Source organism: Periophthalmus magnuspinnatus, chromosome 3 (assembly GCF_009829125.3).
Source record: "Periophthalmus magnuspinnatus isolate fPerMag1 chromosome 3, fPerMag1.2.pri, whole genome shotgun sequence".
NCBI lineage: Eukaryota > Metazoa > Chordata > Actinopteri > Gobiiformes > Gobiidae > Periophthalmus > Periophthalmus magnuspinnatus.
In genome coordinates, this window is record NC_047128.1 from 14,120,415 (window position 1) to 14,135,679 (window position 15,265).

The following is a 15,265-nucleotide window of genomic DNA, read 5'->3' on the forward strand; positions in this document are numbered from 1 at the left end:
TCTGCTCACCTGTTGTAGTTCCAGCTAAATCAGCTCTTTTTTGTGTTAAAATAAAGCTCAGATTAAAGTCTAATAGAGCTTCAGACAGAGTTGTGCCTGCAGTTAGCATCACACCCCCAGGGAATGTTAATGACATCAGCTGCAAAGGGAAGGACTATCAGGAAGTGCTTGTTAGCATGCTAGTTGTTGTTACGTTGTCCGTGATAGCAAAACTTCGCTCTGGTCTCTGAGAGTTGTGAAAAGTGCTTATAAACTCATTGTGGTGAGTAATTAGGATGCTCTGAATGCAAGCAAGGAATCACTATGGAGAACTACAAACTGTTTAAAATGAAATAGTTCTGTTTTTTTTGTTTTTAAGACAGTAAAAATCTGATATAGCACCTTTAAGCAGTGGTTGCAAGAAACACACGTTTCAAACAAGTACATTGACTTGTTTATACTTTAGATTCTTGCGTACAGAGCTCTGTTTATGTCACACCTTGACAGTTCGGGCTGCCACCTTCCTCACAAGTGTCATGTGATGTTTCTGTGATGTGTCTGCTTAGAGGAGTTAAAGTGATTGTGGCGTTGTCTTCCTACCGGTGGAAGCACGACCACAGCGCCATCTGCAGTCCGACTTCTTCAGAACTGTATCCGAGGTGTGAGAAAGTTGGTACACCCCCTCCTCCCGATTTACAGTCTGGTGGGCCTGTTCCCGGATCTCAATAGCTTCCCTGATCCAACGATGGTACTTGCTGCTCTCTGTACGTATGACCCTTGTCCCAATCCATCAGATCCACTGCAAGAGGGAAAACCATCTCATGGGTTAAAATGAATGTTAAGGTTCACTAGGGTCACTATCTCCCTCTGGTGGCAGATTCTAGTCAGTACAGTTTCTGACTCAGGCTCAGATTTCTCTTTGTTTCCTATTTTATGTATTAAATATTGTCTTGAATTTGTCAATGAACCGTATTTTTATATGAATGTTATTTCCACGTTTTATGTGGGAAACGGCTGTGTGGCCTTTTGCTTTAAAACAATAAAGTATTTTTCAGACTAAAGTGGACTCTACTCTCCTTCTGTTTCTTCTGATCCCTGAGTGTGAAGAGTCTCTGTTCATTTAATCCATTTACACGTCACTGTTTTAGTTCAAATTTTTTGTTTTGTTATTTTTTTGTTAAAGCAGATATATTGTGCTTGTATCTGCCCTATAGTTATAATCTATGACATCCGTGGATCATTATTTTATAATTTGCACATTTAAAATTGCAATATTCATCTAAAACGACTTCATAAAAGAAACAAGTCCGCTGACTTCTGCGCTAGAAAACTACAGTGGGCCATTGTAGTAAAGAGCCACATGCTGCAGGCCCGTCCAGTAGGATAGATGCACTAGAGTAGCGGATTTTTTTTCTTCTTCACTTTAAATACAACTTCAAATGGTGAGGGGAAAAAAGAACATATTCTCTTGTCAGATAGTCAGATCTGGCCCTCTGCTGGTAACAGGTTTAAAGATGCACTATGGGTGTTTCTCAAAGCCTGGGTACCTTGCCTTGGTCTATTCTGGATGTGGCAGGGCATCCAGGTCATTCATGTTGTGTTCCAATGTTCATGTTCTCCACAGGCATGTGTCCTCCGTTTGATCAGCATTTTAGCATTTTACCAGGATACATAAGTGTGTCCTTCGCTACCTTGATCGGGCAAATGTACCCATAATGCATTTGATCTTATATTATGATTAAGGAATGACACTCGCTTTGGACTGGAAGGAAGTGACTTTAGATTAGAAGAACCCACTACCAAGTCAAGGGACCTAGGCTTTCAAAAACCTGTGGAACTTTCCTGGAGAGGAGATTACATTTAGTAATAACAACACCTGTAATTGAATAAATGCACGCTAGATACGTTTAATGCCTTACTGTGGAACATTTCAGACCTCTCTATATGGAGAAAAGCAGGTGTAAGATCCTCCACCAGAAACGTTACGCAGTTTAAGTTAAGGTGAACTCTGACCTACTCAGTTCAAAGGTCAGTGTTGTGCGCGTGACAAAACCAGTGCTCCGCTCGCGAGCGCTGTGAAGATGCGCTGAATACAGTGTCTTACCCAAAAAACATGGCATCACTTTCACAACGAATTTTACGACTATAAAAGAAACCTGCGCGTGTCTCATCTGCGGAGCGACTGTGATGACGGCAAAGCGGCACAATGTGGAGGGACATTTCACTAACTCCCCACGGGGACGAGCTCTACGGGCAGAACAAGCCCTGAGCTAAAGGCAGCTTTGGGTAACAGTGTTTTTTCATGAGATCACTGAAAAAGTTACAAAAAGCAACCGAGATTTATTTTAAAATATGTAAGTTGATTTTTCTTTAACGTTACATAATTGATAACTATTTGAAACATGGTACAACATTGTTTTGTGAAAAAGGTTTGTCAATGGATAGTGAAAACGGGACACTTTTCCTATGAGATGTAGTGATGTAAGTGATCATCTGGAAATTTAACATTTACTAAGATTAGTAAAGTTAAAGTGCTGAATATTGATATATTTTGTCACCTTGCTCATTGTTGATAATTATTGTGAGAAAACATTAACGTGATCAGTGTTTTCACATAGATGATTATCATTTATCATTATTAATAATGTATAACTAAAGGCAAACTGAGCAAATGTATTATTTCAGAAGAGCGTGTCAAACTGGTAGCCCTTCATATGACTCAGTGCCCATGAAGTAGCTCTCAGCTTCAAAAAGGTTGGTGACCCCTGAGTCTAAAAAATACTTAAGCATAAACAGAGAGTGGAAACACATCCTTCTGGCCATACTGAACAAAAATCCAATGAGCACACACCTCTATTTGCAATCATGTTACCATGACAGCATCTAACATTGCCATAGAAATACATGATGTTCGGTGTGGAAAAATGTGTTTATTATAGACCACTGATATTTGATACACATTCTACACATCATACTCAGCAAAAAAACAAATGAGGACATACCTGTTTCTCCAAACACATATATATAGGCCTACTATACAGGAGAGAATGGTGTAGACTGGAAAGAACGAGAGGCAGGCTCTGATTTCATTTGTGTATACAATATGCCCACTACAGTCACCTATTGCATCATATGCAAAAGCACAACTTAGAATCACTTCACTTTGGAGTAGGTTGAACAAGAGATTTTTAGTTCCTTCAATATATTTCCCAACTTGACAATCTTGCTCCAGTTGCAGAAAACATACACATGCAAAAACATCGTATGATCATTGTTCAACTATAAATGTTAGAATTCAAAGTTTCATCAGATCGCCAATGTGAAGGCTAAACCCCAACACTCAAGTGTTGGCTCCCTCTAGTGGTCGTTCTCTTCCACGTCGTCAAAAGTTGCAATAGTAGTTTATACCAGCAGGTGGCAGTGATATTTGAATCACTGAGTGGAGTGTGTATGTCCTTCCTGTGTTACTGTGGCAGAGTGGTTAGCCTGTCTCCTCCTCTCAGTAAGGAGGTTGTGGGTTAGACTCCTGATCTCTCACATATTTGACACAATGGCCTGTTGTTTGGGGTTTAAGGGATTATAGATTTGAGAAACAGCAGCCGCGCTCTGCAGCTCTGTGTATAATCCTCAACACGAAGCACTCCACAGTTAAACCTACGTCACATTTATTTATAAAACTCTGTTCGTTTAAACTGAGCTGGAGAACAGGCCAGAATTCTCAGAGGTGCAGAGTAGCCAAAAATTGCACTCAAGTAAGAGTAACATTACTTCATAATAATATTACTCAAGTAGAAGTACAAAGTAGTGGTGAGAATAACTTAAAGAGGAATTGTTGGGATGTAACATCTGATTTTATGTTAAGTTAATGTAATAAACAAAACATTAATTAATGCACAAAGGGGCTGCAAGAAACACAAATGTGCAAATCATTTCATATTGTTGACATAAAGCGTTTGTCACTAGTAGATTTAATCACAGAGGGAAGAGAAACTACAACTTTTACTCAAGTAAGAGTACTGTTACTTCAATAAAAATATCACTAGTAGGAGTAAAAGTATGCTCTACTCTAAAAAGTACAATTTAAAAGGAAAGTTACTCAAGTAAATGCAACTGAGTACTAAACACCTCTGAGAATTCTCATGTGAGATTGCAGATGTGTTGAGCTGGTTTATGGTTAATATCTCTGTAATTACTGGGTCTATCCATATGAAACAAAAACTGGCCCAGCATCTTCTCTGTCTGTATAAATAAACAAAAGTGAGATCATTTTTAACTATAGCCTCAAAAAGTAGAGGTGAAAATATTCCCTCACACATTTATTTTCGTTTGAATGTAGAATTTGTTTGTGCAATTTGTGAGACCCTGAGCCCAAGTTAATCAGCTTTAAACAGGAATGTACCGGTCTGACTCAGAGCTCAGTCCAGGACTCTCTCTGGACCTAATTAGAACTAAACCAGGACTACAGCAAGACTTAACCAGAACTAAACCAGGACTATAGTAAAACTAAACCAGGATTACAGTAGGACCTAACCATAACTGAGCCAGGACTACAACAGGACCAAACCAGAACTAAACCAGGACTATAGGAGGACCAAACCAGAACTGAACCGGGACTACAACAGGACCAAACCAGAACTAAACCAGGACTATAGGAGGACCAAACCAGAACTGAACCGGGACTAAAACAGGACCAAACCAGAACTAAACCAGGACTATAGGAGGACCAAACCAGAACTGAACCGGGACTACAACAGGACCAAACCAGAACTAAACCAGGACTACAGCAAGACTAAACAGGACAGGACAACAGCCAAACCTTACCAGAACTAAACCAAGACTACAGGAGGGCCAAACTAGGACTAAACCAGGCTAACACCCCTAACCCTGAGGATTAAAAACCTGTCAAGAATTAAACAAGGAACACACAGGACCAGGATTTTATCAGAACTAAACCAGGACCAAACAGAAACCTTTACCAGGACCAAACCCAGATCTAAACCAGGACTAGACCCGAACCCAGGATGAACCAGACCGCACAGCAGTCGGAGCCCTTTGACTATTCGTACTATGAGTATCCAGACTGGTACTCCAACGCCGAGCCCACCAAGCCCCCCAAAGAGTGAGTCTCAGCTGTTTATATAGTCTGGGGTTAGTACAGAGTTTAGTAAACATTTATTTATTATATTTGTATAACATAATAAAGAGGCACTGTGTAACTTTTGCCTGGAATGTTCCACAGTATGGGAGGAAAAATAAAATGCTTGTAATGATATAAATGCAAGATAGATAACTTTAATGTCACAGTACAAAATGCACCTTTTAAAATTTACTGTCCTAGTCCTGGTTTAGTCCTGTTTAGACCTGGTTTAGACCTGGTTTAGTCCTGTTTAGACCTGGTTTAGACCTGGTTTAGTCCTGGTTTAGACCTGTTTAGATGTGGTTTAGACCTGGTTTAGTCCTGTTTAGACCTGTTTAGACCTGGTTTAGACCTGGTTTAGTCCTGCTTAGACCTGGTTTAGACCTGGTTTAGTCCTGGTTTAGTCCTGTTTAGACCTGTTTAGACCTGTTTAGACCTGGTTTAGACCTGGTTTAGTCCTGGTTTAGACCTGTTTAGACCTGGTTTAGACCTGGTTTAGTCCTGTTTAGACCTGTTTAGACCTGGTTTAGACCTGTTTAGACCTGGTTTAGACCTGGTTTAGTCCTGGTTTAGACCTGTTTAGACCTGTTTAGACCTGGTTTAGACCTGGTTTAGTCCTGTTTAGACCTGGTTTAGACCTGTTTAGACCTGGTTTAGACCTGGTTTAGACCTGTTTAGACCTGGTTTAGTCCTGTTTAGACCTGTTTAGACCTGGTTTAGACCTGGTTTAGACCTGTTTAGACCTGGTTTAGACCTGGTTTAGTCCTGTTTAGACCTGGTTTAGTCCTGGTTTAGTCCTGTTTAGACCTGTTTAGACCTGGTTTAGACCTGGTTTAGTCCTGGTTTAGACCTGTTTAGACCTGGTTTAGTCCTGGTTTAGTCCTGTTTAGACCTGGTTTAGTCCTGGTTAAGACCTGTTTAGACCTGGTTTAGTTTTAGTTAGACCTGCTTTAGAACTGGTTTAGTCCTGGTTTAGACCTGGTTTAGACCTGGTTTAGTTCTAGTTAGACCTGGTTTAGACCTGGTTCGGTCCTGGTTTAGACCTGGTTCAGTCCTGGTTTAGACCTGGTTTAGTCCTGGTTTAGACCTGGTTTAGACCCGCTTTAGTCCTGGTTTAGACCTGGTTTACTCCTGGTTTAGACCTGGTTTAGACCTGCTTTAGTCCTGGTTTAGACCTGGTTTAGACCTGCTTTAGTCCTGGTTTAGACCTGGTTCAGTCCTGGTTTAGACCTGCTTTAGTCCTGGTTTAGACCTGGTTCAGTCCTGGTTTAGACCTGGTTTAGACCTGCTGTAGTCCTGGTTTAGAACTGGTTTAGAACTGGTTCAGACCTGGTTCAGTCCTGGTTTAGACCTGGTTTAGACCTGGTTTAGACCTGCTTTAGTCCTGGTTTAGACCTGGTTCAGTCCTAGTTTAGACCTGGTTTAGACCTGCTTTAGTCCTGGTTTATTCCTGGTTTAGTTCTCATATATGCTGTGTCTGTTTCAGAGTGATTCTTCCCTGTGATCCAGTGGCTGATGATAAAATCTTCCACATCGTGATCCTCTTGCTCTCGGTGAGTGTTGCTCTGTTGTTAGGACACTTCTGATATCAAGTACAAACATGAAATACTTTCCTGCATAAAATAAAGTTTAAACCTGGATTAGTCCTGGGACATCGAATGGGTCAAATGCAGAATTTATATTTTCTCTGTATTCTCATTTACACATACCAGTTTACACAGACATAGGGAGCTGTCTTGCACGAGGACACTCAATTTTTAATATTTTAATAGATCCATGGGACACCCCAACAGTGAAGAGAGAGCCACTGTTTGGGGCCCTTACTGATGTGCATTACAACTCATTATGTCTGGGTGAGCCCTGCTAGGCACGTATGTTATCAAAAGTTTCACAAAGTTAACAGGACAAGGTATTTCAATCTTTTAAGTTAATTAGATTTAAAATGAATTTACAGGACAGAAATTGTTGTTCTACCCCATACCTCTAACGTCTTCTACTGATATTATATCGTTATCTTGTATAAAGTACTTTCCACATACACAAAGTAGCTTCACAATTTCATATATTATTCTTTCGTGTCTCACACTGGTGGTAACACCCACATCTGCCTTACGCCATGTCTCTCTGTCTCCAGTTGGCGGCACTGTTGGTGCTAGCGTTCTTGAGCAGAAAGAACAGCCTGTGTGAGGGCTTCACCCGAGGAGCCTCCTCTATCTTCAGGTCTGTTTACCTCATGCATGGGTCGCTGTACCTGATTTTTACTGTCTTAAGAACATGAAAAACAGAACTCCTCACTTACCTTATGCCTTCAGAGCATCCTAATTATTCACCACAATGAGTTTATTAGCACTTTTCACAGCTCTCAGAGACCAGAGTGGAGTTTTGCCATCACGGTAAAGCTAAGAACAACTAGCATGCTAACCATGCATTTCCCGATTCAGTGATGCTAATAAAATGCTTTATAATCAGATGGAGACAGTACACAGCAGACTTATGCTGCTTATACAATATATCTATACTGGACAAGACACACATTGTTGAAATTGAAAAAAGCAGGTACAGGCCCTTTAATACACACTGAAAACTATCATGTCACATAACCACCTGTCTCACCTGTCTACACCTGTCTGCACTGTGTCACCTGTTTCTCTACTGCCCCTTTCAGTCCAGTGAACTTCCTGGACCAGACTCAGGACAAGTCCCTGGTTTTGGCTGTGTTTGGTCTGGTCTTCAGTAAACTGGCCGTGAGTGTGATAGCCCCAGACCCTCTGCCCTTCTACAAGGACACGCCCCCTCATCTCAAAGGTACACACCCCCTCATCTCAAAGGTACACGCCCCCCTCACCTCACAGGTACACGTTCTCTCACCTGAAAGGCATATGCCCCCTTACCTTAAACGTACACATCTCCTCATCTCAAAGCCCTGACCTTTGACCTCTCTCTTAGAGTATCTGAAGATCGTTTCCATCTTTTACTATCCACTGCTGTACTGCCCCCTGCTGGTGTGCTCCACACTGCAGCGCCGCACAGGTTACCTCCTCGGGACAGTCCTCTCCTTCAGTCACAGTTCAGTGCTACTCTGGCAGAAGATCGACTGCCCCAAAACCCCTGAGGTAAAGACCGGGTTTAGACCTGCTGTAGACCCCAATGTACTGGTTTAGTCCCGCTCTAGACCTCTGAGGTACTAAAGAGTCTGGGTTTAGTCCTGGTTTAAGGTACACTTTATGGTCCGTATAGGGAAATTTGTCCTCTGCATTTGACCCATCCTGCAGTGCATTTGGGTTAAACATGAGCAGTAGGACCCATCTCCACTCTTAGCTGAAGGATTTTTCCAATTGCTGAGAAGAAACCCATCCTGACACAGGGAGAATATGTAAACTCCACGGTTGTGCTTAGTCCTCCTATAAGCCCCTGAGATAACTCATAGACCAGGTTTAGTCCTGGTTTATACTCCTGCAGTACCAGCAAAAAATGATATTGTATTGTGTCTATATTTTTTCTTAATCATTTTAATTTGATAATGTTATATGTCTCCACAGTTGTATAAGTTCTATGCTCTCCTAGCCTCTTTGCCTCAGCTCCTCTGTCTGTTCTTCATCTGCATGCGCTTCGTTCTGCTCTTCGTCAAAGGACCAGAGCATGATCAGGTCAGAACTGGTTTTGTAGATAATCAGATTTCACCTAGATGTAAAAATATTGTTCTGGTATCTGTCAGGACCTGGACAGCAGCTACTACACAGAGTATGTGAAGGAGCTGCTCAAGAAGAAGCCCTCAGTTAGGTGAGTCATTTTTAAAATAATTTAAGGTATTATGCAAAATCTATTTATTCTTAGCTTTCTACCATGTTCTTTATACCATCAAAAACATGCCCAAAGAGGCTTTAGATGTCATCCATGCATGTTTGAGTAATCTAGTGATCTCTCCCAGGTCCTATTCAAACCCTCCTTACCGTTAGCTGTAAGTTTCTGTGCAACGCTTCACCCACAATCTTACATCCTCCAATGCTCCCACCTGATAATTCTCCATAAATATACAAAAGCATGAAACAAAACTGTACACAACAACTTCACAAACCTGATGTGATGTGTTTCAATAGAAGGATGCTCGCTGATTGTGTTGTGAAAGCCCTCTGAGGGGGGAGTGACTTAGGGCGAGGAGAACAGGGAGGGAGGACTCAGAGTGTCAAAAACGAAACTTATTAAACATTTTAATATGTTGTTCTCTGCAAATATAGCATTATAACATATCAAAACAATAAAAGGTAACATGGTGATGTGTAAGGTTAACAGAGATAAAAAAAAAAAAAAAATTAAAAAAACACACATTCAGATCCTGTTGTGATGTTTTATATTTCTCCTCCTCTCTGCTGTAGCTCGTCTGTGTCGGATCAGTCCGGGCTGATGCAGAGGATCCTGGAGCTGCCCAAAAGCTACATCTATGTCCCAGAGAAAGGTCTGTCCTGGTCTCAAGTCTGTGTCACACCACCCTGTAACTACTGTACTATACTACTACACTGCTATACTACTACTCTGTATATGTAATCCCTCAATCGTCCATGTCTGAGCCATAGTAAATGCCAAAGGTAAATGTGTCAACTGCATTTAACAGATTTAACTTAACTGGCTTTTACTATGGCACTTGGACCAGTGAGCTTGTCATATTTATTTGAATGTCCCAAACGTCACTTTCAGCAGGAGAGAGCAGACACAAGCACAATATGTCTGTTTAAAGGTCCTGTTTATGTTTAAATCTCTTTCCCAAACAGTGTTCCGGTTTCCTCTGAAGTTGGCCATTGGTGCTTTTGTGTCCTTTGTCTGTATTTACCATGTGAGTATCAGCATGTATAGTCCCTCAGGTGGATTCATCTTGTGACTTATATTAAACTCGGTTTCGCTCTCCACAGACTTCGCTCCTCCTGATCATCCTGGTCGTTCCCACGCTCCACATTGTGCGCTCTGGGATCGACGAGAACATGTTCTACCTCATGATGGGATTCGGAATTGTTCTGTCTGAAGATCGACAGGAGACAGTCAACATCCTGGTTTACTACACATGGCTCCTGGAAGGTACAGACCAAGTCCAATATGTCAGAGTATACAGGTCCAATATGGCATATGTGCAAGTGCCTGTGTTTGATGTTTAATATGTTCTGCCCCCCTCTCTCTTCCCTCCACTCTCTTCATCTTTCTTTCTCTCCAACTCTTTGTTACTCTTCCTCTCCCTCCCCTCCTCTCCTCCCTCTCTCTTCTGTCTGTTCCAGTATGTTACCTGTGTGCTATGACTCTGTCCATCGTAGTCAGTCTGCTCATGCTCATGAAGTCCATGATCCAGCACAGGTCTGTCCCATGCACCTCACACACCTAACACACCTGTCAAACACCTGTCAAACACCTGTCAAACACCTGTCAAACTTGTATAGAGGAGACGTGCCAGATGCCCTGTCTCTCACCTGCCTCTCTTCTGTATATATGTTTCTGTATATTTAGGTCTAACCTTCGAGCCTTGTACAGAGGAGATGTGTGTCAAATCTACAGCAAACACAAAGCTCTGGAGCCGAGCCGAGGGGGCGTGGTCTGCTGGATGGGACTGGTGGGCTACCAGGCTGCCCTCTACAGTCTGGGTAAGGAAGTGCACAGAGAGAGAAAGTGAGAGGAACGTCCTTTTTACTTGAAAACAATCCGTAAGAAACATCATGAACGCAATTTGGATTATCATCTGTTCTCACCACCACCTCACTCAGTCACTCACACACCACATTCACGCATAGGTGGATGAAGTGTCTTGCCTAAAGACACAATGGCATATATATGGGATTGAACCTGCAAACTTCTGGTTATCTCTTTATTATCTGCCTAGAACAAGTCTGCCTAAGCGTTATTTCATATTTTTGATTTCTGCATGTTATACTGAAGTAAGTTATTTATACAATATAGTTATATAGTTATATTATACAACCCTTAAACTCCAAATCAATACAGTAAAAATTTACCACTTCTGATCTTGTTCTGCATTTGCAAAAGATACTTGAGTCATTGAGGTTTTGTAGAAAAGCGTTGTCATGGACACAAAATTATAAGTTAAAGCATGTTACACAATGTTGGTCTTTGTGCAGGCATGGTACTCCAGACAGTGGTGTTCTTCATCTGCTTCCTCTTCCTTGTCTTCCTCGTCATCGTCCCAGTGTTCTACGGGAGGAACCTGCTCGTGTTCCAAGAGGCTGCTCAGACCTGGTCTGTGCTTCATAAAGCATTCGAATGCGAATACATTTCTACTTTAGGCCTTCTCAACAACATTTTTGGCATTCACAAAATTTGTTATGTCTTGGAAGAGCCAAATATTAAATATTGAATATTATTACACTAATAATGCAATTTAAAAAAACCTATACTGCTACTAATAGAATAATAATGTTCATGAGTGGAGTTTTATAGAGCATGTGGTCTGTTTGGTCTAACAGACTTTATAAAGGCTGCTGTTCTGCTGTGGCAGCAGTGCCAGTCTGTCCCACCCTGAGTAAACGCCATATGGGCGTGCCTGGTCACCGGACTCAACACCCCCATGACCCTCATGACCCCTGTGACCCCATGACCTCTCATGACCCCTGACCCCCCATGACTAGAGTGCACTCTCTGTGTGTCTGTCCCTAGCTCACTTAAAACTAAAGACATTTTAAACGTTGTGATGTCATCTGGACCTTTCCTTTCTCAGGTCAGCGTGGGTGACCCTGATCCTTGTCACGATTCTTCAACACGTCACAGCAAAATTTATGTTTGTCAAGAAAGAGGCTGGAACCACAGACATCAACAACAGGTATGACAAAGTTCAGTCTTGGTTCAGTCCTGGTTTAGTCCTGGTTCAGTCCTGGTTTAGTCCTGGTTCCTGTCTCCATAGGGACTCCCTGTTCCTCCTGACGTATCTCCTGTTCTTGGTAAACTCAGTGATTGGCCTGCTGGTGGCTATGTGGAGGATTCTGATCTCTGCCGTGTATAACCTGATCCACATGGGACGCACTGACCTGAGTCTCTTGCACCGCTCCTCCCAGGACTACGACCCAGGTACTCTCACCCCCAAGCACTGACTGTAAATAGAAATGTGATGTCAGCCATAATGGAGCATGCTCCCATTGGTTCAGTGTGTACTCCCCATGGCGTACTCTCACTAAAGAGCAAAAGAACAGCACCACATTGATGTTTTAGAAGGTTTTAGTGCTGAATATTTTTTCCTCTGTCTGTCTGCCGTTCACATTTGTAAGTATTTTTGCAACATGCTAATAAGACACAAAGTGGTTGCAGCCTGGAGCCAGTTTTGGCAGTGTTTGTTTTTAATAGTCGATTTTATGTTCGACAAGAAATAATAATTTATACACCAGAGCTTTCCTGTCCTTGTACTCTGCATCCATCCTTTTGGGAAAGGTGTCCACCAGGTCATCCAGAGACTTCAGTTCGCATAGCCATTGTACTCTTACATTTTGGTCTTCCCTACCTCCTCACAGTCCTCTGGTGTTTGAAAAGTCCACGCTGTCGACCATATTTCATCCGCCACTTCCTTAAAATAGAGCTTGGTGTAGACTCCATTTGCCAGTAGGTATTCAGGTGGATATCCTAGAAACTCGACCATTCACGGACCATCTGACCGTTGCAGGCGATGGGGAATAAAATGTACCCCAGGTAAAGGAAGGCCAGGTTGCAGCCCAAGATGAAGACATAAATGTCTTTGTTAAACTTGTTGCCAACGTCTGGTGACCTGGATGCACAGGGCTGAACCCACATGCCAGGTCTGACCTCAGAAGAGTACCAGTGATACTAGAGTGATATTATCCATTTTCAGGTCTGTATGGATGACGCAAAGACCTTTTAGACCTTCCAAAGTCACCAGGAGCTGTTTTGCGATTGGTCATATGTCACTTGGGGCATGAGGCTCCCATTCTTGGCTTTGGAGAGTCAAAGACAGTCATCTACAGCATTTCAAAGGCTAGACAGGTGAGGCCTCTGTGTTCGAACCTGCCAAAGAATTTCACCAGGTTGTGGGTGTGGGAGTCCAGGACGCTTAGAGCTTCCAGCATGGATACATCTTTAGCGGCATCTTTCATGGCACTGGGGTCCTTGAGGATTTTTACCACCACCATCTTCTTAGTTTGAACATCTTGGCTACTTTGCCAAACACTGATGTTGACAGTTTTTATAGTGTCTTCCAGTGTGTGTGTGTATGCGTGTGTGTGTGTTTGTATGTGTATAATAAAGAGGATCTGTCTTCGTGAGCCCCCATGAATTCCATATGTCTGCACTCCACTGGTGGGCACGTGTTATTTACCATAGCATTATTAAATTAAAATACAGTTTGATATAGCGCTGCACTGCTGGATGTAAATACCTCACTATATGTTTATGTTGAGCACGATGGGAGTAAACTAACTGTGTGAGAGTGTATGTCCTGTCTTCAGCTCAATATTCAGTATTCCCCCACTACCACAGTGTAACCCCTCAATCTCTCCAGTAGCTTATCGGTTCTAATCCTCCCTTTGTCTGGCAGCTTACCGGTTCTACACCCAGTTCCTGGCGGTGGAGGTGAGCCAAACCCACCCTGTGATGAAGGCCTTCTGTGGAATACTGCTAGACCTGATGATGGAGGGAGGGAGAGCTGCACATAAGATCCAACAGGTCGAGGAAGGTTAGTCCTGGTTTATTTCTGGTTTAGTCCTAGTTTGGACCTAGTTTAGTCCTGGTTAGCACCTAGTTTAGACTGAATTTAGACCTGGTTTAGTCCTGGTTTAATATAAGTATAGTCGTATTTTAGTTGTTTCATAATAATCTTGGTTTAGTTTTGGTTTAGTTCTTGTTTGTCCCTGGTTCAGTCCTGGTTTAGCCCTGGTTCTGTCCTGTTTTATCCTTGATTTAGTCCTGGTTTAGTCTTGTTTTATCCCTCGTTCAGTCCTGGTTTAGTCCTGTTTTAGTCCTGGTTTAGTCCTGGATTAGTCCTGTATCATCCCTGGTTTAGTCCAGGTTTAGTCCTGTTTTATTTCTACTTTAGTGCTGGTTTAGTCTTGGTTTAGTCTTGCTTTAGTCCTTTTTTATTCCTACTTTAGTTCTGGTTTAGTCCTGGCTTAGTCTTGCTTTAGTCCTGTTTTACTCCTGTTTTATCCCTGGTTTAGAACTGGTTTAGTCCTGGTTTAGTCCTGGCTTAGTCTTGCTTTAGTCCTGTTTTAGTCCTGTTTTATCCCTGGTTTATTCCTGGTTTAGTCCTGTTTTATCCCAGGTTCAGTCCTGGTTTAGTCCTAGTTTAGTCCTGTTTTATTCCTATTTTGGTCCTGGTTTAGTCCTGCTTTAGTCCAGGTTTAGTCCTGGTTTAGTCCTGGTTTAGTCTTGTTTTATTCATATTTTAGTCCTGGCTTAGTCCTGCTTTAGTCCAGGTTATGTCTTGGTTTAGACCTGGTTTAGTCTGGCTTTAATCCTGGTTTATCCTTGGTTTCTCTCTCAGGTCTACAGGAAAACCGTCCAAATGCCGCCGTCCTCAGTCGCAGAGTCCGCAGACGTTGGCAGCTTGTTTACACTCTGGTCAATAACCCTTCGCTGCTTGGCTCCAGGAAACACTTCCAAACTCAGGCGAGCGAAGCTAACCCGGCTAACGCAGCTAACGGCACGCCCACCACCAAAACAGGAAGCAGGAGGTCCCAGGCAGGAAGTAGAAAGGACAAGAAGGAGTCTGAGCTAGAGCTAGCAGTTGAGGTTAAAATCGAAGAATCGTAGATATATAACTCTATCTCATTCAATAATCCAATATGATTTGTGTGTTTTTTTGTGGTAGGAGGTTGAAAAAATTAAGAAAATTCAGAAAAAAAATATTATAAGACAATCAACATTATTATACTGATTTTGCTATTTTATTTCCTGTTTTTTTCTTTGTATCAACAGCGTGTAATAAAACGTATTTTGTTTCTTGAATGGCACACAGACTAATTCTTTACTTTTAAACTTGACTGGAAAATTAAAACTAGTGCTCCCAGGCAGTGTGGGACCTTTCTGTGTGGAGTTTGCATTTTACCTACTTTACCAGTCAAATGTTTAGACACACTCTCTAATTAAATGTTTTTACTACTTTCTGCATTTTATATAAAAACTGAAGACATCAAAAATATGAAGCAAGATATATGG

At 42.0% G+C, this 15,265-nt stretch overlaps 1 protein-coding gene across 1 annotated transcript; it reads left to right on the top strand.

Annotated features, from left to right (window-relative positions):
* The first annotated feature begins 4,982 nt into the window (after positions 1 to 4,982).
* Positions 4,983 to 14,860, top strand: LOC117393813 (receptor for retinol uptake stra6-like). The gene is made up of 17 exons (XM_033991822.2): positions 4,983 to 5,098; positions 6,603 to 6,669; positions 7,251 to 7,336; positions 7,782 to 7,921; positions 8,063 to 8,229; positions 8,656 to 8,763; positions 8,832 to 8,896; positions 9,490 to 9,569; positions 9,883 to 9,944; positions 10,021 to 10,183; positions 10,378 to 10,453; positions 10,604 to 10,737; positions 11,230 to 11,347; positions 11,826 to 11,927; positions 12,009 to 12,172; positions 13,647 to 13,784; positions 14,592 to 14,860. Exons 1-17 carry the CDS (start codon positions 5,001 to 5,003, stop codon positions 14,858 to 14,860), a joined length of 2,037 nt encoding a protein of 678 aa, XP_033847713.1. The 5' UTR covers positions 4,983 to 5,000.
* Positions 14,861 to 15,265: the final 405 nt, after the last annotated feature.

Excerpts from the sequence above, each read along its gene's own strand:
- LOC117393813 (XM_033991822.2), top strand. The coding sequence starts at position 5,001 with ATGAACCAGACCGCACAGCAGTCGGAGCCCTTTGACTATTCGTACTAT. Across the intron at positions 5,099-6,602 it reads CCCACCAAGCCCCCCAAAGA|AGTGATTCTTCCCTGTGATC; the intron begins GTGAGTCTCAGC and ends TGTCTGTTTCAG. Across the intron at positions 8,764-8,831 it reads AAGGACCAGAGCATGATCAG|GACCTGGACAGCAGCTACTA; the intron begins GTCAGAACTGGT and ends GGTATCTGTCAG.